Source organism: Schistosoma mansoni, chromosome 1 (assembly GCF_000237925.1).
Source record: "Schistosoma mansoni strain Puerto Rico chromosome 1, complete genome".
NCBI classification, from domain to species: domain Eukaryota; kingdom Metazoa; phylum Platyhelminthes; class Trematoda; order Strigeidida; family Schistosomatidae; genus Schistosoma; species Schistosoma mansoni.
The window spans coordinates 14,803,118-14,827,327 of record NC_031495.1 but is presented as its reverse complement, the minus strand read 5'-3'; the positions used below and the strand labels follow the sequence as shown (position 1 = coordinate 14,827,327).

Below are 24,210 nucleotides of genomic sequence, written 5' to 3'. Positions count from 1 at the left end.
ATAGTATTATTTAATAATGATCCGGGCCAAAACTCCAACGTAGTGTGGGGAGGCCTAAAAGGATGTTATATTACTAGTATGATCTTCACTCAAAGTCTGTAGCCAATGAAGCAGAAGAATAGACAGGGAATATAGTGTTTATGGTTTCAACAATCGCGGTAGTATATATATAAATATATATGTATAACCAAACAATTATATGCGTTTCTTTGCCATTGATACAGAGAAACAATAGGTAATGGATATAAATATGCTTACCTATAAAGTGTGACAAGTAGGAAAAAATGCGGTTTTTATTTTGTCGTTACAAAAATCATTGAATATACAAGTCACAATGGTTTTGGGTGATATTCCATAACTTTGCAATCTTCTGTATCACATAACTCATCGTAATGTTAGGTATGGATGACCCGAGGTCATTTTCGAATATCAAGGCACTCGTGAAAATGAGTGATTACCAATAATTGGGATATTGATAATTGGACTCGCAGCGCTGTTTTCAGTTCGGTAAAAGCGTGTGCTTTTTACTTGTGTGAATGTTATGCAGGGGAACACTGAGATCAGCGGTAAAGGTAAGCTAAAAATTATCACGACTCAGTTTGCCGGTCAGATGACCTCTGTATCAATCCCAATCGACGTAACCTTTTGCAGTCTGAGGTACCAAAATTTAGTTTTTTTATAATGACTTAATATAGGTTGTGTCTTTCTTTACACCAGTAGCAGATAAATTGAGATTGAAAGACAGTCAATCTGTTCACAGACCACGTCTTGATATTGTTGAAGAAAAGCCGCGGACAAAGACCATAGTCGTGAGGTTGAGCTCTCCGGGGATGTCAGAGGGCGTACAAACTTTGGGTAATTTGAATAACTTCTCGTTCATCAAACTTAAAATCCACCAAATAGATCACAAAAATAGTGTGGGTGTCATCACTGAATTTCAACCGACGGAAGCTTCTAGAACCAAATCACCAATAAGTAGTCCTACCATTACAAACGGGTCTGTGCCACATCAAGAGTCAGAACCTAATATTCTGTATAAGGACACGAACACAAAAAGACCTTCAGTACCTTGTATTTCATCGCATACGCCGAATCGAAAGTCACTGTTTACTAATTTGATACGCAGACTTTCAACTCCGCGAAACAAAACATCTCGCACTGATAATTCTTCTGTACTGTTAACCAAAGGTGAGACAGGTATGTTACGCAGCGACTCTGGATCAAGCAATCCAAGTCCACGAAAGTTACGTAGGTGGTATACAAAGCGTATGTGGAAATCTGCAAAACTGTCTGATCAACTACATGGAACACGTAAGTATAGTTCTTTTCATCTTCCTTGGTGCACGAATACTTTGAACTTTTTCATGCTCTTCGTAAAACTATCAGTTCGAAAGGTTTTATGTTCAATGTAGAAGATATAAAAACCCGTAACAAACTTGCCAAGGTTTGTTGTCTTGGCAGATACTAGCGTATGACTTCACACAGTTCATGTTTAAGTATTCCCTTTTATAATAGAGAAAAAAACGTGACACTTAATAGTGCGCTGAAATGGATCCATTTTTCACGGGTCCTCTTGTAGAACGTTTATAACTGTCAGTACTTATTTGTCCCATTCTTAATCTGCATATCGCCGGATGTTTACTAGTTAAGTGAAGTGTCATTGGTAAGAAGACCATGCTTATTAATTTCTGAACCATGTTTGCTGTCGGTTCGCTTAAAATCCTAGTTGTCAATCAAAAAAATGCAAGTCACTATCTTGGTGCCGAAAATTACCTTTCAGCTACTTTCGTAGTGGATTAGGTCACTTATAGCAGTAACAATGATTAATTCTTGAGGTTTAGGTAATTAAGGTTGCTAATGTTGGTGATGTCCACCATTAAGGTACGGATTATTCGAAAAGGCGCGATTAATGGTAGTGCTAACATGTTTTTGACTTATTACGAGACACCTTTCCCCAGGTTACTAATAAGACCAATGTTATAATATTATCTGATCCTTTCATTTGACGGTGCAACCATGTCTATGTTGCATCATCCACCGGCGCGTTGTACAGGAACTGAACACCGATGCCTTAACGTCGCAGCATTTCCTCGGTTATCAATAGAAATAGGGATTGCATTGCCAGGGATGTACAAGTCATGAGTCGCCGGACTATACACAATAAGTTTCGTGATTATCTAATTATTGTTATTGTTATTATTATTAATTAAACACAAATATTGGTACAAAGGGGCACCAGATACATACGCGCCACAAAAATATTTGCTTTGTGTGAGGGCCGTAATACTGCCCGGGTTCCCAGACCGAAGCAGTTGGTTTTCTTAGGGGGCCACACCCCGAGCCTTTGACCTAATGATTTGATCCACAAGGCAGTGGAGCATCGTAAGGAGATGCAGTCCTATGGTAGACAATAGAATATATTGTGAATACTTGGTACCATAACTTGTAAACTGCTGGGAGATCCATGCTTTTAATCATGAGCTATTCCCAACGTGAAATGGTTATTGACCTTGCTTGATTTTTCATAAATTCAACAAGTCTATCGCTAAGTCAAATATGGTGAAGATAATGGTAGCGTTTGGTGTCTGTTGGTGTAGTCTTTGAGGTGAGTTTGCTACAACCTGGTTCTTATCTGTCACTTTATGAGGGGATGAAACTAATCTGATTTTAAAGTGCTTGTCAGGATTTCCAAAGCCGTTACATATTTTCCCAGAAAATGTTGAGGGGGACGTTGAACTAAAGGGTTATTCTCAATACCTTACAACTAGTTTTCTATTGTTCCGTTTTCATCCGAGTGCTCGTTATGCTTATTTTCGTTAGTTTGCTTTTTATTGACGTGCCCTGTACTGGTTTATGCGATATTTTGGACAAGGAGGCAGGACAATTTTTGTTTTAGTTCCAGATTTGTGGTGCTTTGTAGCCGAAATAATCTTATTGGACAGCTTATTCAAGCGTAGGAACAATCGTCATAGGTCATTTAATCATTTTCAACCAATTTTAAGTTGATTAAAAATCTATACAAATGTTTTCTGATATATTCCTACGGGTCAATTATACGTAAGGTTCTAGAGGTAGCAATCGTATTCCTTGTCAATTCTTGTTATAACTGCAAATCTGTTCTTATTATCACACTAAGCCGCTTGGTCTTGTTAATGTTCTACTCTCTTCTGTGCTCATCTCACCACCTATGTACTTGTTTGGGTTAACTGGGTAATTACATTGATTACTCAATTGGAGTTTATTAAGATGGGTTTCATTTGTTGGGGAAGTTAATTGGATATCATTTATCAAAAGTTTCACGAGTTCACTTCATATAATTCAATGGCTTTAATTAGGAACATTTGCTAAATATCTCGTTTGATGTATATACTATTTGTCAATTCTCTTTTGATTTAATTAACTTCACTTTCCCACAGAGTGTAGCACAAATTCACAGCCTTCATTAACCAGTGTTGATCCTGTTTTAGAGATTCAGTATGCACACTCCGCAGTTGGCGACTTATCAGAGGAGTTGCAGTCGGCCACCCAGGACTTTGGATCTGCTCCTGTCCCCCATAAGCTCATATTCATGCCACATCCAACGAAATCCCCCTCACCACACTCACAAAACGTTTGCAGTCAAAATTCTAGTTATAAAGTCACAGTAAGTTTCTTGTCAACTGTGTATTTATATGCTTGTAATCAAATTAAAGATACCAAGTTTCGTAACGGCCAACTATTCAATATTGACTCCAAAGTATGTTATTGAATTCCCTGAACAAATTATTTAGCCTGTTAGTCATAAATAATGTACGACGTCGTAAAGTGTGCACTGGGCCAGGCTTTCAGATGCTCTGATACGGTTGAGGGCAGGGGGAGTCCTCTCTCCCTCTCGAAATGCTCTCACATGGCCACGCGTATATAGCCACTACCAGGGAAGTCCTACTCACTGCCTTCTCGCAATGGGGGTGTTGCTTACGAATTCGAGAGGACGAAAAGTGAATGTCCGACACTTTAATCGGGTTGGTGGATACGGAGGGTCTATCTAGAGAAGTTGAAAAACCTTGATTTCAAACCAATGGTGCACATGCACCACACGACTGTGAAGGAACAAATGACGTATGAACCTATTGTTGGTCACCGTCTACCATGGGACTGCATCTCATAACGTTGGTTCATTGCCTTGTGGAAAAGAACTAAACAACGGGACAGGTTTACGACTGACATATATTCCCACATTATTAATTAAAACTAAGTCTCAATGGACATCCGAACAAGTGGGATGATCTACCACGTCTTGGTGACCTAGTGATGAAATAAAGCTACAATCACATGAATTAAAATCGCAACATACAATTGTAGGTGAACCATTGAAGAGAGTAAAAGCAAATTCAGTGCATTCATTAGCGAAAACAGTGCAAATGGTGTGCAGTTCGGAGTCACGTAAATGTTGGTAAATAAACGTAGTCGTATTTGTTCAAGTGTTTGGCATCTTGGAATTAAACAGTCGATAAAGTCGTTTGAAAACGTGAAATATCCAAAGTTAGATCGACACCAGTTCATATTTACAGATGTAGCTACGCCACCGCCACACCTTTTCTTATTAATTGGTTGATCCTGACAATAAATATTGAGACCTCGTAATGATACTAAACAACCGTCGTGTCAATCATTTAACCCGAATTCTTGAGTTGTGATCACAGCGCAATTACGATACATGTTTAGACTCAATAGTAGATGAAAATTGTCCATTTTGCCAACTAGGGATCGGAAGTTGGAAGTTAGCAGTTTGAGAATCGACATCTGATTAATGTTCATTCTTTTCAATGCATATTGCCGGACAGCATAATGTCTCTGGTTGTATTTTTTTTGTATTTTGTAAAGCGGTAGGCCGTAAGCTTTTCATACACATACTTGAATAGGATATGCGATTGGTAAACATAATGTTGTGTTAAAGTAAGCAAAAAGAGATGAATTGTTGAAATATCTAGTGGTAGGAACAGGTAGCCCAGATATTCCATCAGGTCGACAGTTTACATAAATCTAGCACAAATAAAAAAGTAGTCGTAAAACATTTACATTCTACAATAATTAAAATAGTTATCCAAAAGACAGCATCACATCTTGGTCATGAAAAAGTGTTTGGTTCTTATGTATATTTTCTAGGCTCGAGATGCTGGCATTGACTACAACATCCATGTTTCTATGCAATCTGAACGTAAGTTGAAACTTCCATGTAGTTTTCATTTTTCCTTGTCAAAAACCGAATTTTGACCTGTTAGTCTTCATTTATACCTTTTTATTTCAGGTAGAGGTGTAAATTTATTAAATGACAGATTAGTAATTTCTGCATTCTATTGAGTATATGTCCTAGTACGGCCGAGGGTAGTCATCGGCTATCATGGGACTGCATTTCATAACGTCGCTCCACTGCCTTGTAGATTAGACCTTTAAGTCAAAGGCTCGGGAAATGGCCCTCTAAGAAAACCACCTACTTCGGCCTGGGCACCCGGGCAGTATCCCAGCCCTCACATAAATCAAATGATAACTACTGCTGGAAAAATAACTTTTTCTTGAACGCTCATTCAGATGAATCATTTGATAACACTCGTTTCTATTTCTTTTACCATACGTTACTTGTCTACACCCTTTTATTCTTATTTTGTGTATTTTTCAGCTTATACAGCAGCTAGCCCATGGTGGAAACCGTGCCCTATCTAAACGATCTCCAGTCACTGTCTGGTCGAAAGTGAATGCTCCCACCAAATGCGTTCGACAGATATTGTAGTACTAGCCGGAGACTTGAATGCATAGGTTGGGCGTCCAGGCACAGAAGAGAGTCGTTTAGGTGGCCGATGTGGACTTATTGGTCGCAGGTCAGATAACGGGGACTGTCTACTGCAACTTTGCGCAGACCACAACCTGTTTCTAGCTAGCACTAACTTCCGGCACAGTCATCGCCGATGTGCCACCTGGCGTCCTCCCACTGTATCTCAAGCCTGGACTTAGATTGATCACATCGCGACCAGCTACCGCTGGCATGGTTGTGTACAAGACTGCCGCTCCTTTTGCAGTACCTATCTGGACTCTGGTCATGCCCTGGTCTGCGCCAATCTTACCTTACTTTTCAGTGGCCAACGAATTGATCGTCATCAACGGATTGATGTCAGTAAATTGGTTGCAACTTCTGTTGCAAGTAAGTATGGAACCGAGCTACACTCTAGGCTAGCTACCATTCCACCGAAAAGTATAGATGAGCATTGGTTGCAACTGCATGACGCCATGAAGATGGCAAGTAAAGACGCTTGCGGCTTCGCGAAACGTCCCGCTTATAAGCACTGAGTTTTTTCAGACTCCTTACAACTCATCGAAGCCCATCGGTCCACTCCGGGTGACCGTGAGTTTGACCATTAGCGAAGGCTGTTACAAAATTGAATTGGGCAAAGCTTACGTAAGGGCTAAGAAGCCTGGTGATGGGAGCGTGCAATGAGCTGAAAGCAGCAGCTGCATCTGGTGACTGCCGTAAGCTCTTTCAACTCATCCGGGGTTACTGGTGTGTGTGAAACAATCCATGTAGATGACAATACCAATCAACAACATCTATCGACATCTTGGACGATAAGCAGAGTTTTTCGAGTAGTAGTTTAACTGGCCTGCTGCCCCGACAACTTAGATCGGACTGTTCTGCTGTCCATGACCGGTGACGACTGATCCACCTAACGAGGCTGAACTCCAACTCCTAAAGCGCCACATATCACCAGGCCCAGATGACCTAACTCCGGTCCTTTTATAGATGGTGGCGACTTTTTGGTTATTGAACTGACTGGTTTTGCAAAATTTTGAGAATTAGAAAGTGTGCCAACCTTCTGAAATGAGTTAACAGTCGTTCCTATCTTTAAGAATAGTTTACTTTACCTACACAACAACTATCATGGGGTAAGCCTACTGTCGATTGCATCCAAATCATTAGGTTCGTAGATTGTTCAAATCCAAGGAAAGATTGGCTCGCGAGGAGCAGGCTGCTTTTCGTTCTGATCAAGGATGTATTGGTCATATATCTTCACCCTCTGCCAAATGTTAGAACACCGTCATACCTATTATAGGTCAACAATCCTTGTGTTTCTTGACATTAGGGCCGCCTTCGATTCGTTGGACAGGACTGTTCTCTGAGATTGTCTATTAAAGTAGTGTGTGCCTGAGAAGTGTATTAACATCGTGAGGGTCCTATGTACAATCACCTCATACAGTGTGAGGGCATACAACCACCTCCATCCATTATTTCATTAAAGCAGTGGGGTTAGACAGGGTTACTCAGTCTCACTATTCCTCTGCGACTTTACTATCGATGACATTCTGGAAACAGCTCTGATGGATGTAAGTGATGGCGATGTGGATCTGTTGCCTGGAGAAAAACTCCTCGACCTTGAGTATGCGAATGATATTGTCTTCCTGTGCGATTATACTCAAACTATGCACTTAGTGTCCATAGGTACGGTATGTGCTTTGTACCTTCGAAGTGCAAAGTACTTCTACAAGACTGGGAGAACCCTGATCCTGCACTCACCCTGGGTAATGAGCAGATAGGAGTAGTCGAGAAGTTCGTGTGTCTAGGTAGCCGCATAAGTGCTGGTGGTGGCGTGAGTGATGAGGTCAATTCATGTATAGTGAAAGCCAGAGCAGTTTATGGCATTCTGCGCCATCTTTGGCACCTTCGTAATGTTAGTCTGACTGTAAAAGGTCGGATCTACAACGCGTTGGTGAGAGTAGTTTTGCTCTATCCTTGTGGAACCTCGCCTCTCCGAGTTGAGGATGTTAAACAACTCTCTGTGTTTGATCATCGTTGTCTCCGAAAGATTGCTGACATCCAGTGGCAGCACCATATTAGTAATGTAGAAGTTCAGCATCGTGTGTTCGGGCACAGCGACGATAGTTCAATTGGTGTCACTATCTTAAAAAATCGATTTCGGTGGTTTGGACATACTCTACGAATGTTGTCCCAGAGAATTCCACGTCTTGCATTATTTGCCGACGCTGAGACTTGTTAGCAAAAACGGAGAGGTGGTTAGTGTATGACGTGGTATCGTGGTGTGAAAGAGAGCTGCGCAGGACTGGCTTCTGTTGGTCCTTCCCGACTCCTTGGCTGGGATCCGAGAGATGGTGCAACACAATGGCTAGAGACGTTATCCGACATGGCTCAGGATAGGAGTGGCGATCCTGCTGTAACTTTCTTTTACTTCATTAAAGTAAATATTACTTCTTTAAATAGGAGAATTCTTTCTGATTGTACCTTCGCTAACTGAACTGCCTCTCCTATTATTATTATTATTTCACTATCATACACTAATTTCTGTTCGTTGTTTTTTTGCTTATACGCACTTTATATTCTCTATCCCCTCACATTCTCATTGTTATTGTGTGGCGCATATGTATTTTGTTCCTATTCATACCAATATTTTTGTGTTCAAATAAATAAATGTAGTTGTCCTAATTAGTGATTATGCAAATGAATTGATAATAACAAAGTAAAGTCCAGGGGTGTCTATATTGGACAGATTGTCTTCGTTTAGACAAATAAACTACCTAAAGTTGATGTTGGTTGGGGGAAATATTTATGAGAGGTCGTGTGTATCAGTTTTTCATCGTTATTGATGTTTTTTTCACTTGACTCCGATAACTTAACGACTTCTCTAAATCAACTTTTGAGTTGCTGTCCCGTCAACTAAAGTTTTATCCACTTAAATTTCATCATTCTCTAGTTAACCTTCAATAATAGGACCTGTAATGGAAAGCCTCATAGTCAGTACAACTCGATTAGGTTGTATCAAGAAAGATTATCCACTACCACGTAAAAATGTGTATAATGCGGAAAATGATTTGAAAAATGTATTATCATATTGTACCTGAGTAATGTTAGTTTCATATGTCTGTCAGATTCCAGGAGAGATATTTGTACGTAATGTACGGTTACAGTTCAGAAGACTCATATTCACTGATTTACTTAAGAATGTGATTCCTTATTTTTCTCGAGGTATTTGGGTCAATTTCCTTACCGGTCTCCACTTGTAATCATACAATTGTTATTGTTAATTAATGTTTTAATAAGTTTTTGTATCCTTTAATGTTTGTTTCGACAGGTATCTATACATTTAAATCTTTATACTCTTGTTTTATTCACTAGTTAATGATAGAATGGAAACTGAAGTCAAAAGCTCCCCAAACTGTTCACCATCTTCTTTATTTTGTACCACTGGCGTTCATTCCCCGGTAGCTAGTTCCCCACTACTTTCTGCTGTGACACGTGGAAATAGTATACGTTCTGTTGGAAACGAAATTCACCATTTCGGGGTACCATTTCACCATAACATAAATAACATTGAGCCAAATAATCTTCGCCGATCAGAAGCGTTAATTTCACAATCATGTGCAAAACTCCCACAATCTGTAGCGTCCCAATATCCCACATCTCCTTTGGCAGTGTGTAGCTGTAAGTACTGTGACTGGTTTTTATACCAATTTATACTTATCAGTTAGAACGTGGGGTGACATACATTTTCTGTGTAAAATACGGTGAACAATACGATGAAAATTTTTCCAGTTGGTCTTTATTTTCCCTAAATTTAAAGTAGAGTTATTATTTTTACTTCAGATACGCCCAGTTATCTCAGTGCATCAGTGGCAGCATTCGGTTACAGCAAATATTACTCGGCATCAAAATCAATTCATAATCTAGTCCATATGGAAACTTCTCCTTTAGTAATTCAGCACGCTGTTGGACATAAGCTATCCATTCCCCGTTCTCATAGCAGGACATCAGGCATTAAAAATGAAGCAGTTACTTCCTCAATTTCAAGTACAGTGACTAATGCTTTCGATGAGAAGTCACGAATTGTGGGCAAAATGTGTGGAGATCCTGGATCTAATTTGGAGGATTCTCAGTCATCTTGTCGTCGAACCGAGGTATTTTCACTATTTTTACATTGAGTTAATAAATTTGCTTTATAGCATCATTTCCTTCGGTAACTAAAGTGACCTCAACTCACTTCACACTTAATAGTTTGATGATAAATGTCTCTGCATTGTTACTCACTGTAACATTCAGTTGCTATAGTTATTTATTGACTCATGACTGAGTCCAACAAAGTGACGAGAGGTCAGTTTATGATTTAGTGTTATATAATAAAATGTAGTTGCATCAAATTAACGTCTAGGTGCCTTTATGGACTTTGGTTTTCATCATACATTATTTAAAGTTGATTATTGTGTTTGTTATAGTTTCGCTTATGTAATTCAAGGAGTTTCAGTGAGGAACTGTAACTAGTGAGGTTGGGTGTGAGACAATTATTCACCGTACACTTTGTAGTTTATATTGAACATATAAGTGAGTTTCGAATGCCACTACTGACTTTTATTTTGAACTGTTTGATAACATCTCATGTCCCTATAATTTTTGATTTATAAAACACCATTCATGGAGTTGTTGTGAACTAACAAATACTAAATCAACACAACTATGATTCATTCCCGAGGAAATGTATAGAACTGTCTGGCTCTGTTTCTTTTTACTTATTTGCAGTATCGGTAAACGAAGCTTTACATGATACTTGCTGGAACGTCATGGGCAAATTGTATCGTAGCCTCTTAAATTGGTATTTAAAGATGACATTGTTGGTTGAACCGTAGTCTTTCAATGTACCTCACAATTACTTACAGGGTATTACCATTAAATGTGAAGAGTCTTTTGGAATGTATGTGGGGCAAACTAAAAGCCCTCGAAAATCGTCACCTCTAAGAGGTCAGGTTTCATTGGAATAAATCAGAACTACTTGTTTTTTGGGGTTCACACTTAACACTGTATGGTGAAATTGATATTTCAACGTTGCTAAGGATGATTTATAGTATCATAAGTCTCTCTGGCTTTTTGTGTATAAACATTGATATCCCCCATCATGTCTTTTGAAATAATAAATCTGCACCATCGCTATCGATAGCTAACTTTAAGAAGAAGGATGAAAATAATCAACCTAAATCATAAAAGTGAAAATGAAACCTCGAAATTTCAGGTTTTCTTTCGTATACGATCAAAGATTAGCGCTTCTGATGAGTTTCACGCTAAAACTGTACAACTACTCAGTGCTAAGTATAAAGGTTCAGCGTTTATTTCATTATACTAGGGTTTTGAACAGTTTATGCTTTTCCTAGTATGTCTTTATATGCAACGCCAACATTTTATGAAAATAATATTTTCCACCTTTGTATTTATTTTCTTATTTATTTAGTCTGGTCGCGATGGCGTTTGTAATAGTAGCACAGAAAATGTCAAGTTGAGAAGAAAGAGGGTAAGTATTTGCGGTCAATGTATTTTGTGTAATTATTATGTGATATAATGGAATTTTCTCACTATGTCTTAAAGTTCTATCTCAGGTTTATTTAAGGAGGGATAAAGAACGGTTAAATAGTCAAGTTCACATGCATTTTATTTATTGAAACTGCCAGTTATCTTCCTCTCTCTTTGTGTGTGTACGCGCGTATATTAATATGTCCGAATTCGCGAAACTTCATGTCTTGTTCATTGTTTAGCTGCGTTCTAGAAATACCTAATTTACTGTGCATTAAAAAAATACTAACAAAGAAATTCAGTATTGGTGCTATTTTTGGAGGTGATGTTTTGTCAGCAAACACTAACCAATAATACTTTCTCAATGGAATGTGTTTGTGGTAACCATAATACCTTCTCTCATTAGTTAAACTAACTTCCAGTTTCAGACAGTCTATAATTGTACTATAATAACGGTTCAGTTTTGTAGTGAAATGCTTGGTTGAAAGCTGCAGTATTATTGTAAACTGGTATGTGTATGATGTGCTTCTTCTGTGACCTGTGTATCGTTCTACCAAGAGGATTTCCACTTATCGTCGGTGAATATATATACGTTTCCATAATGATGACACCAACTAAGATATATTTTGTATCACCTTGGTTGGTTGCTTGACTTAGTCTTAGTCAATTCGAACATATTGAAGTTCGTCAGAAGCAAGTTCTTCCATCTTTAAACTACTACAGTATTTCATCTTCTATAACACGTAAACTTTACTTGCTTCTTAATTCGTATACTCGTTCCCTAAGTGACATTTTTCATTGGTTATTTAAATTTGTTTGTATGGTTTTAGACAACTAGTAACACCAATAACACTGATGATCAAGAACACTGGAATCGATCTTCACTCATTATGTTAGCAGTTGCTCATGCTAGTCCTCGTGGTCGTGTTGTAACTCCAACAACAGTATTAAACAAACCTTTCTTTCCAAGCTTATCAGATTCTATTACTGCTTATAGCGAGGTGAATGAGAGTAAAGGAGAGCTCAATACTTCAATACAACATAAAACGGAATTAGGTGATTATTTATTCTTTTTTTTGATAACATTTTAATAGTACAGTTATTTTCTTAAAAAATGATTTCTGTAAAAGGCAGTAGATAACAGTTTTGTTCTTTAGAGTAACTATTGTTTATATCCTATGAAATTAAACACACGAATTTCAGGTTGCGTGAAAAGCAACACAAAATCTTTACATACAACTGGCCGATAAGTAACGAGTGATAATATTTCTTGGTTTTTCAAAATTTGTTAGTTGAATGAAATTTCGTTCCATCGACTAATTGTCAATCCCTTAAATCCAATGCATCATTAATTGTTATAAGCACCCACTTTAGTTTTTTTTTGTATTCTAGTCGTTCGATTCATCTGGATAACATACTTTTCTTTACTGTTTTAAAGTTACTAACTCATGAGTACAATCAATTCGCATAAAATATGCGAACTTGTGAAATGTGTCTATAACGTATGTTCATCATGTCCTAAGGTTTTATGATCTTATCTATATAAGATCGGCTAGTGGTTTATATTAAATTTTGTCGCGAAATCCTTGAATGTATCTGATAATTATATTCCTTCCAATGTTTTATATTTTATTTTATTGGCTACTGATATAAATTTCTTCATTCAGAAAAAAAAGATTAGAACGGTAGAAAGTTTTCTATTGGTTTTTCCTCATAACTCTACACTATAACGACAATCTTAAACTCTATCCCAATCAAGTTTTGGTGTATTGGATAAAATAAAATTACCAATTTAAAAGTTCTTACGGAAATAGTTATGAATGATTTACAAAGTAGTTAAAAGATAGATGGAGTAGACAAAGTGACTACTATTAATTCATAAATGAATGAAGAGGAATATTTATTTATAGAATTGATAGTGCGCATTGTATAATCTAAGACAATTAGTAAAATTTTCAATCAGAAGTTGACTATTACTAACAATCACATGAACATTTAGAGAATGTTATTGCTATGCAACAAGAAAAAGAGAACATAGATTTCAAGAAAAAAAAGTGTGTAGATTAAATCATTTCTATGTAACCAATTCTAGTTTTAGGTAGTTCCGATGACCATATTGATATTGGGTTCATGACCCGACGACTAACTAAATACCAAGAGAACTGATGCTGTTTTTTGGTTCGATTCTATTTATGGAGTAGTTTTAGGTGTCTCAAACTGGTAAAAACAATTGTATAGTATCTCATTATTTGAATTAGAAATATAACAACTAAAAAGATAATTCATATTAATGTGTGTTGTGCACACTTGTTCCTAATACTACTGATTCATTTGCAACATTTCAATTTATATTTTTTGTTCAGTTAAAATTATGCCATGTTTTATATACAAAAGAAATCATTAACAGGTTGTAAATGTTATAATATAATTTCAAATTATCCAAGTTTTGAGATTGAAGTTAGATTTACTTCTCATCTACTGTTGTTCACGTTCAAATGTGTAATCACTTGCTAATTGTCGAGTATATGCTTTACTGTGTATCTTGCATTGTGATGTTGATAGTCGATTATTTGTTTAAAAAAAACTATTAGTCCATTTGAAATATTGTTTTTTTTTGTTTTGTTTAATAACTAACTAAATGAACTGATCACATTTTTATTTTCTACAAGTTGATACACTCAGTAGCAGCACTGAACTACCATCTGAAGGAAATTCATTTCTAATCACTAATTCTATCAAAGACAAACAATCACTCAATACTGATTATACAACGTTGTCAAATGAATCAGAAATTAAAGTGGATGGAAATTTTTATCTTCAACAAGTAGATCAAACAGAGAAAGAATTATTGAATAAAGTTTGTGAAATTGAAACTGATCTTAATAATGAAGTTGATTTGAATGATGAAGGTAATAGTATCATATAATATGTTGTTATTAGATAATATTATTATTTTCGATGTCTGTATGTACAATTTATTTTTCGTTTATGCCTAAATGCAGCTGTAATTTCTCTATTTATTCAAGATAAATGGATTCTATTTAATGAAGTTGACTGTGAATGTACTGGTATTTAATGAAGGGAACGTATTTCACTATCTTTCCTTCCATTATTTAAGTAGTTAGTTGAATATTTCATCAACAAATTCACAAGTCTTCAATAATTTAAGTTACAATTCAATGTAGCTTGTTAAAAGATAATCAAGGTAATAGGATTTAGGACACGTGTTAAACATTTATTTATTAACATAATGGCGATTTTCATGTCAGAAGAATAGTATTGGTGAGACTAGGCTCTCTGAGTTATGTGTTTTAATCAAAAGCTTTCATTATCTTTCTAGATGACATCATCAACACAAACTTCTGATAAAAGTGAGCCATTAAAGTGTGTCCTTTCAATGTCGAATTCGATTGTTTACTAACGCTTATACTGTTATTTTGTGGACATTTGATCGTCTTCTCCCCTTAATTATCGGCTCTGTACCTGTTTATCTTGTTTTAAATTGGTTGATAATGGGTCTATTTCACTACTTACTGGTCACTCATGTAAGTGTGAATCTTCTAAAAATTCTCTCTTTGTCCTACCTCTATCAAAAATTTCAGCATTTCCAAGTCTAACGTTTCTACATCCTTCGTTATAAGCAGAGATAATTCTTAATGTTTGGTAACTAAGACAAAAATGAAAAGGGTGATCGTTTTGTCCATTGTAATTTTTTTCGAAGTTCTTTATGAAATAGATTGTTTGAAAGTGTTGACAGGTTGATTAGCCATATTTTCGATGACATAAAATCGACATTGTATGTGTTGAACATTAAATACAACACGGGAAATCTAAAGCTTCAGGTGCATAGCTCAAGTCTATGTAAAGTTCGTACTGTTCTTTTTGTCTACTAAGACAATGAAAATTTCATGATTAGAATGTTAGCTCAGAAAGTGTAACTTCACCGAAATTTTGGTGCTTCCTGACTATTCTAACACAAAAATAGAGCTAAACGTTATGATTCAGTATAAAAATGTTTATTACTTAACAGTAACACTCCCGTGAACATGTTTTTAAATCTTTTCTTACTAATAATATGGCAATAAATAATTTTTATACAACATAAGCATTTTGGAATAGTTACCTGTTTCTGGAAAAAAACATTTTAACTGACTCACTAGAAAAATCCTTTTATTGTTCTAATGTTCATTTGCAATTGATCTATGGTAGGACGCATACATTTTTTTTACTTGTATAGATTATTGTTTAACTAACTTGATATACCAAGATGCTAATTTACATATATTCTATCTCTGTTTATTTATTACATTTGTTTATTTATTATCTATTCGAACATATAAATATTAGTGCAAAGAGGCACCAAATACATATGCGCAACAAGTCAGTTGGTTTTTGTGTGGGGTGAGACACTGCCCGGGTGCCCAGACCGAAGCAGATGATTTTCTTGGGGAGCCACTCCCCGAGCCTTTGACCTAAAGGTCTAATCTACAAGGTAGTGGAGCGACGTTATGAGATGCAGTCCCATGGTAGCCGGTGACCAACAATAGGTTCATACGTTATTTTTTTTCTTCACTATCGTGTGGTGCATGTGCACCATTGGTTTGAAATCAAGGTTTTTCAACTCCTCTAGATAAACCCTCCGTATCCACCAACCCGATTAAAGTGTCGGACATTCACTTTTCGTCCTCTCGAATTCGTAAGCAACACCCCATGTAGTTATCTGTAAAGGTAAACAAATGATCTTATTGTGAAAATAAGTAGAAACCTGAGTTAGATATATTCGTGAAAAACTTCAGGTGGTAAATAATGAACATAATAAGTACGGGTCGTACTTGAGAAAAAATCGCTATTTAATTTAGAGTTTTTAGAACTACCATTTACCGATACCTATAAAATTTTGTTTTTCGATCCGTGAAAATATTTATATGATTTTGTCTGAATTAGAAAACTTAGTTTGTTTACAGTACATGTTCTTTGATTCAAAAAAGATTTTAATGTGATTTATATTTTTTTATGAACGAAAAAAGACATAAATTTCTAAACACTATGTGCAATCAAATTCATCATTAAGTAGGTATAAAATCAAAAATCAACTGAATAATTTAGTAAAGTCTGCTAGTCTCTTGAATGAAGTTTGTGGACAAGTTTTTTCCCCGTTCTGACTTGCGTGTATGTAAGACGAAATCAATTGTCAGCTTTCATAGCATAGTACTTTGATTTGTCTAAAATTTCGTTAATTTACCTATATTTCGTGATGATCAATTACTCATAATCCGTCATTTCAAATCGAGCTAACATTAGATGGAAAAAGTAGTTAGTTGTTGTTCAACTGTCAATTCTTATTCTTTTTGTTGGAAAATTTAGTTTCTGGTCTTTTACGAACTGCTTCTGGCAAAGCGAGACTACTGATTTCTGAAAAGTTTTGTCAATTTCGTGCCTTATGCCATCAAAACCTTGCCTGGGAGAATTCAAAAACAGTTGGGGTTGACAACAATTTTGTAAATGAACCTAATACATTAGTCACTTTAGTTAGTGATTTGGATGGTTTCTGGGCAATGGTATCACTTCAAGTAGATGACATTCGTGGTTTATTCAAACAAGTGGATTCTTTACGGGCTAACAATTGGCAACCGGTTGATAACTCACTATCTGCTACGCAAAATATCTCAGTAGGTGACTCCATTTCGTCAGAGAAACGAAAGGTATTATTTGGAAGCTTTTATACATTTTTGTTATAACAAGTACATTTCTATGTATGACTGACTCCATGTTAAACTGTGTGAAGTTGGTTAAATTCTTGTGTGTGTTTAGACTATTTATTTTGGTAAGATAAAAATATGCTTGAATGAATTCTCGATGTTAAAAATAGAGTATATGACTAAACACTCGCTTACACCATTCCTATTGAGTTCAAAGTCTTACAAATTAATTAGGCTTAGCCATTGATAAGTACGGAAAATAGCAGATTTGTTCATTATTTTAGATTCTTATAAAAAATGATTCGACAATTGGGTTGTATAATATCAGAAATATGTATATATAATTTGATATGACGGGATTAGAATGACACCTTAAGTCTAGGTATTAATTCTGTTGGATATTGGATGACCTATACTTGTTATATCTTCCAATTGTTTGTTTTTTCGGCGACCTCTAATCATGTTTATTCTTGTGCTTAATATCTTATGAATGAAAATGTTATTCTGTTGAAAGATAAACTTCGTTCTACTGACCAGCTGCCTTGTTTTCTTAGTTTACGTAAATGATCCTGGCTTGTGATCAGCCATCATTTAGCCATGTTTTATAATTGCATGTCATCTATCAATTAGCATTATATTCTTTCATTTTAACTGACGAAAATCCGTTCATAGAACAATTAAATCCTACTTCATAGTAAATTATAGTCAAGTAGTCCATAATTTAGCTTTATTGTATTTTATACTGGAAATTAGTAGAAGATGAAACGTTATTAAAATTGCAGTCATAAATGAACAGATCAAATGACTAGTAGTAAATAAAACACTTCAGCAATAAACAACCTCACTCTAAAATCAGAAAAGAATAGTCTTAACAATTAAGGCTATTATACTTTTTAGAAAAGCAATGATAACTGTTAGAGTATTGTTTACATAACTTTGTGAAGATAATAATAAGATAGTATTGTAAAATGTGTCAGTGTAACTTAAATAAGTCAGTCCTATAAGACACCAAATATAAGAGTCCTTTAGAGGGTTCCCAGTCACTTTGTTATTTGCTTTTGAAATGCAAATATCTAGATAATATTGACCTGCAATAAGCTGGAAGACTTCTTATACTAATTTATATATATATAGATTTACCGTTAATCAGGAATGCTTTAATTTTTTTTTGTATTTTCAATACTACTAACCACTATGTAATACATCCTAAACATTTATAATTATTCATATATTTAACAAATTCTCTCACTGTGACCGAGTTGATATTACTCTCTATTTTATTGTTTTTCTTTCAGTTAAATCGTAAAGTTACTAAATCCACTTTATCTAAACAAAACAATACAATTGCTCGACAACAGGCCCGTGAACGTCTTGAACATGCTAAACGTAATATGCAGTTAAAGAATTTGAATAGTTCACATGATGATAAGTCAACATTAAATATCACTGAAAATAAGCTTATATTTGTATAGAATTTTTACAAGAAGTATATCTTTCATTTCAATATTTGTAAACTAATCTTCTTTTTCTAAATAAATAAGGCCACAATAAAAATAAAATTGAAGTTATTTTACTGCAATAAAAGTTATGAATTTCGTTGTATTGTTTAAAGTATTAAAGTTTTCTTTTTTTTGAGCATTATCTCCCGCTTTTTCTCAACGAATCCCTTTATATATATACTCTATATGTATTTATGTTCTTTTCATTTCCCCAGTTCCCTTATTTATCCATGTTAAAGATATCAGAGATAAACAAACAGTCTTAGACTTTTTAATTAGACAAATTCATTTACTATTCACCTATATTCTATAAGTAGCTTTATATCTCTTTGCCGATCCTGTCATATATTCGTTATATGAGATGGCCTTTCATTATTTTTCATTGTTCTAATTGTTGAGCGTGATTAATTTCATGCAATTGTTCATTGTATATTCAAAGTTTGTTTTGGAAAATAATCTTACCAGTTCTCATCACTTATTGATTACTTCCAGATGGAACAAGAACAAATAATAAACATTCGAGCATTTCAACACCTTTGTTATATTCAGGAGCTGTCTTTTTATATACTAAGCAAAACAGTTTTTTTCATATTTTATACGTTTTTTTTTATTATCCCTATGCTTGATAAATAGGTGTGTATAAAGAATATTATTATTGTTATTAAAGTTATTATTACTATATGTCTATGTCTTATCCTCAGTTGTCAATAGGCTTGTCTATTCTTGATCTGAGTTAGTTTCTACAGTTGAAATTGGTCAGTTAAATTGTTAAGAGAGGAATTTGCTTAGAGAGCCTTTTATGCAACCGATTGAAATAACGTGTTTTTTTATGTTTTGGATATGTGACAAAAACCGCTGGCCAAATTTATAACTCATTCTTTTCTGTGATTCATATGAGATGTTAGAAGTTAAACACAGGGTAAAGGATTTATTTAAACACATAAATATTTGTACAAGGAAGCACCAGATAAATATGCGCCTCACAAATCTCATTTGATTTTTGTGAGGGCTGTGATACTGCCCAGGTGCCCAGACTGAAGCAGGTGGTTTTCTTAAAGGGCCACACCCCGAGCCTATGACCTGAAGGTCTAGTCCACAAGGCAGTGGAGCATCATGAGAAGATGCAGTCCCATGGTAGCCGGTGACCAACGATTGGTTCATACGCCATTTGTTCCTTCAGGATACTGGAGCCCATGTGCACCATTGGTTTGGAATCATGGTTTTCCAACTCCCCTAGGTGGACTCGCCGTGTCCACCAACCCGGTTAAAGCGCCAGACATTCGCTTTTCGTCCTCTCACTTTCGTAAACAACAGTAGTGCCATGAGAAGGCAGTGAGTAGGACTTCCCTTGCGGAGGCTGTGTGCGCGTGGCCATGTGAGAGCATTTCGAGAGGGAGAGCGGACTCTCCCCACTCTCGGCCGTACCAGGGCATTTGGGGGCCTTTTGGACGTGTGTAGAGATTCACATAAATCGCTTTTTAAAGTTTTCTGATGTCTTGATAGGCAGTGAAAATTTGATAATTATTTAGATTAGGGAACACAACGTATATAAATAATCATATATATGAATTTCCAACGAGTGTTTTCAATGTGCCGGAATATGAGCAGGATATTATAATGTTGATTTAATAAAATACAGTTAGAGGAACTATTTCAGAAACGTAATTATATGTGGAAGGATGTACTCTGTATCTGCGAAAAAATGTATCTTACGATAAAAAAAGTCCTAGGTAGGTCCATTATTAAGAAAACGTTAGGTCGATTGAAAGCAATCGTAACGAAGCTATTGTGTTTCATAAGTTTAATTCACTAACTACACTACACGCTTCCTAAAACCCAATTTATTCAGAGAGAAAACTGAAAGTGGATAGAAAGCCCTGTTGCCAAAACTGAGTAAATATGTATATAAATCGTGAATATATATATATTGATCTGACGACACCATAGTCCTGTAAGTATTCATCTTTTGGATAAATTCTTAGCACGTTTATTTTGCCAAAAAAGGTGGATGGACCTTTCATTGATAAGTTTTGATAATATTGGCTCACTTGAAAACGTCATGTAGTCATTTTCAGATTTCATACTCAATTACGTAACTCACATCAATTAAGTTCAACAAACGCACATTCATATCTATTATCACATTTTTATGTGTGTTTGGGGTGATGGAGTTTTGTAACGTATGTAATCATTTATCCCATCTCACCTATTGTGAATGAGTTGGCTCCCGAAGAGTTTGTGATTAGTCTTCTTTTAAACAAGAATTACATCCCATGATTATACATACACATCAACTTTTCGAATCTAATCATAGTTGGGTCGCAGAATAAAATAAATATCGATTGTCGTTCATTCTTATTGCGTAATAACTAAGCTATCTTTTCACAACGCAATAGTTGGAAATGTGCCTATATTTGAGTCATGAAAATCATCGTTGTGCATAGGCTGCAAGAGGTTTCCGGACCTTTTGTTCATTGGATATTGCATTCAGTTATGTAGACTGCCAAGGCATCTATGACGTGTTTTTTGATTGCTTGTTATTGTTACTTACGAACAGTTGCCAGTATATCGTGCCTCTAGGCTTCCTGTTGATCATCAGAATCAATATGAACTTTTAACTTGACTGGTTGAAATTTAAATTTATTATCAATGTTCACATAAAATATTAGTGATTTGAATTTGATAGTGAAAGGGTTATCCGACACAATTTCAGTGTTTAAGTCATATGTTTATTCAATAGATAAGGGTATTTAGTGAAGGAAGTGAGTCGTGTATATTAGATTGTAACTCACCAAAGATTTGATTTCAAGCCTCTTCACTTATCTACAACTACTTGCTATGAATATAGTTGTGCAAGTCAAAAAGCAAATGTATGAGAATTTTGAGCTTGAGTGAAATTTCTGACAAATTACGCTGAAATCAACGGAAATTGGTTAGACAACCATTGAAAGCTTGTAAGCACTAGACTGGTACTTCGTCCTGGTATGGGGTCGATTAAAGTTAGGCGTGTAAACCGTTGGATTCCGGCTTGGTGTTCTAGAGTCGGAGTATTTACGCCCCAGACTGGAGGTCTTGAATCTGGTTTCGAGTCGCAGAGTAGTGGATGCACACTGCTGAGCAGCCCCAGTGCTTTCAAGTTTCCAGTGACCGTATAACTTAAATTAGTTTGTAATTTAAATGAAACTCAACTCCATACTGAGAAATCACACTCTAATATGCGGTACCTATGACATAAGATAAAAGTTGGCTTCTGATTAAATGAAGAGATATTAGTTGAATCATTTCTATGTTTTCAAGACTTTGATGAACGATTTCCTCGTGTTAAGATGTGTATCATCATACAAAGGTGTCCTGGGTCATTAATGTAGTAAAGCAACAGTTTTTTTGTAATTAAAGCTATACGATCATGCGAAAAAAGATCCAATAGCTAGTCCGAATAAATTTTACACTAAATCTTTGCAAAAATGCAACAAGGACTAGCACAAGTCAACTGACCTACCAGCCTTTTTACTTAAAGTTGTATGTTGAAGAAAAGAAACGTGGAATTACTAGTCTTGACACTAATTTCTAACATGGTAACAACTGTTATAAACGATAAAAACACAATTTTCTTTATCCAAGAGTCCATATCAACCATTTATTTCTCCATAACTCAGAAGATCAGACTAACGAATGAAACTATTTTTGATAGCATATTAATATGGAAATTTGTTACTAAAAACGATAAAACTCAACTGTAACCCGTTAGGAGAATTTAAAAACAAAAGTCCACACAAAAGACAGATTCTAATCGGCATTATTCACGAAATTATCTCTCCAATAATGTTGTTTTACATGTGAAGTTAGTTGCTAAGATACAAGTGTTGGCACAGTCGATGTCTTAAAAACTAAAGTTTAATTGCGTACATTCACTCTAGTGATTATTTTTAACAATTTCGACAAGGAAATACCCCGTTAGCTGAAATTTAATCTATATTAGCATTCACACACTAGATGGACAGTAAAACGTTTGGAAGTGGATTATACAACAGATTACTTCAAGCATTGAAAATGTGACGCATAACCTCAGATCAAATATAATTCAAACAATATTTAGGAGGTATGATGAACTCATTTTACTTTACTTGTTCAAAAAACAAGTTGAGCGAAGAAATATTTCTTTTCAATTAGTTCATCAAGGATCTACACTAATATATATGTTTTATAAGTGAGAAGAAAGTTTATACCAATTAAATGGTGGTGAGTCGGTACTGAAGACAATGGAGAACAATCGTGCAACATCGTGGAATGGTTGAATTTGGACATTAACACCGTTGAATGCCGGCTCAGTAGTCTAGAGCTTGAGTGTTTGCGCACAAGACTGGAAATCCTGGATTCCAGTCCCGTATGTGAGATCGTGGATGTGCACTGCTGAGGAGTCCCAAACTAGGACGAAACAGCCGTCTAGTGCTTCCAGGTTTTCAGTGGTGGTCTAGCATCGATCCATTCATGATATCAATCTGAGCTCAACAATCTCCAAAGCTCTTTACTGAAAGTAATAATAACTGACACCATCTAATTGAAAAAAAAATATTCCTTCGCTCAACTTGTCTTTTTAATATTTCAATAGAAATATTTATTTGTTTAACTGTTAAAAAAACTAACACATTATAGATCATAAGATTTAAATGCCAATTTTTGAAACGAAAACTTTGATAAAGCAAAAAATATAGGTTTAATTAAAGAATGTATATAATATTGATATCACGTCTACACTAAAGAATAAAGATAAGATATCCAAAACATAATTTAGTTAATATGATTACGCAATCATGTGGTCTTGTATATGGATTAAAAACTATAAGTACATCAAAACAGTTATATAAAACATTGATTAAATTGTAAAAATTAAGACCATATTAATACTAATACCAAGATTAGAGTAATCCGGATACATTAATTCGTGATTGAATATCCTTCACAAAATCTCTATTTTAATGATAATAATATATCTTCATTAGTGATCAGTTTCAAGACGAATTCGAATGAGAAATGGTGACCAGTAAAATACTGTCATGATTAGAGCGGTTGAAGTTAGGAATACAGACCATTTGAATACCGATTCATTACATCAGTGCCATTGAGTTCATCTGAAATTGGTGATATATATTATCTCTAAATTATACGGAACCTCTACAAAATCACTGAAAATTAACCTAGTATAAATTGTTTGATTTCTGTTTTTATATTATTGGTTAAGCTATCATAAATCTTTTGAGTGTTCTTTATTTATCATTCAATTGTGATCAACTTAGAACCTGACAGAAATGTGAGTTACCTCAAATTGTCATACAAAATCCGCATGAAAAGATGAAATTAACATAAGTCCCAAAGGAATCGAAATAATTTTGAATAAAAATGATGATAAGAAAGAATAAATATTGAAAACAGGGAAAGAAAAGGTATATATGAAGGGATGCTGAAAATAAAGATCTAGCTGAAAATATTACGTAAGTGAACCTGGTCCATCGTAAACGATTCAGCAGTATTTAGTAAACGATTGGCTTTATTTAAACGATGAGAGTTTGTTATATGCTTGAGAGATACTTTGGATAAATTATCGCATAATCAAATATTAATAACAATAATAGTAATTATCAGAAGGGGTTTTTTGTGGAGATTTAGTATTTTCATAGTTGAAAGCGTGAGTCTATTGAAG

At 35.2% G+C, this 24,210-nt stretch overlaps 1 protein-coding gene across 3 annotated transcripts; it reads left to right on the top strand.

Annotated features, from left to right (window-relative positions):
- Nucleotides 1–485: 485 nt before the first annotated feature.
- Smp_035090.1 (putative hepatoma up-regulated protein) lies at nt 486–19,175 on the top strand (the record flags this gene model as incomplete). Of its 3 annotated transcripts, none has more annotated exons than XM_018793382.1 (13): nt 486–572; nt 611–657; nt 696–855; nt 904–1,311; nt 3,468–3,643; nt 5,146–5,197; nt 9,158–9,463; nt 9,626–9,936; nt 11,256–11,315; nt 12,145–12,370; nt 13,984–14,223; nt 16,679–17,016; nt 18,309–19,175. In XM_018793382.1, the coding sequence occupies 13 exons, from the start codon at nt 542–544 to the stop codon at nt 18,483–18,485; spliced, it is 2,532 nt and encodes an 843-aa protein (XP_018647901.1). The 3 variants fall into 3 exon arrangements, with proteins under 3 accessions (XP_018647901.1, XP_018647900.1, XP_018647902.1); XM_018793384.1 differs by having other exon boundaries at nt 611–650; nt 3,417–3,643; nt 18,309–19,001; XM_018793383.1 differs by having other exon boundaries at nt 542–572; nt 3,417–3,643; nt 18,309–18,485.
- Between the last annotated feature and the right edge of the window lie 5,035 nt (nt 19,176–24,210).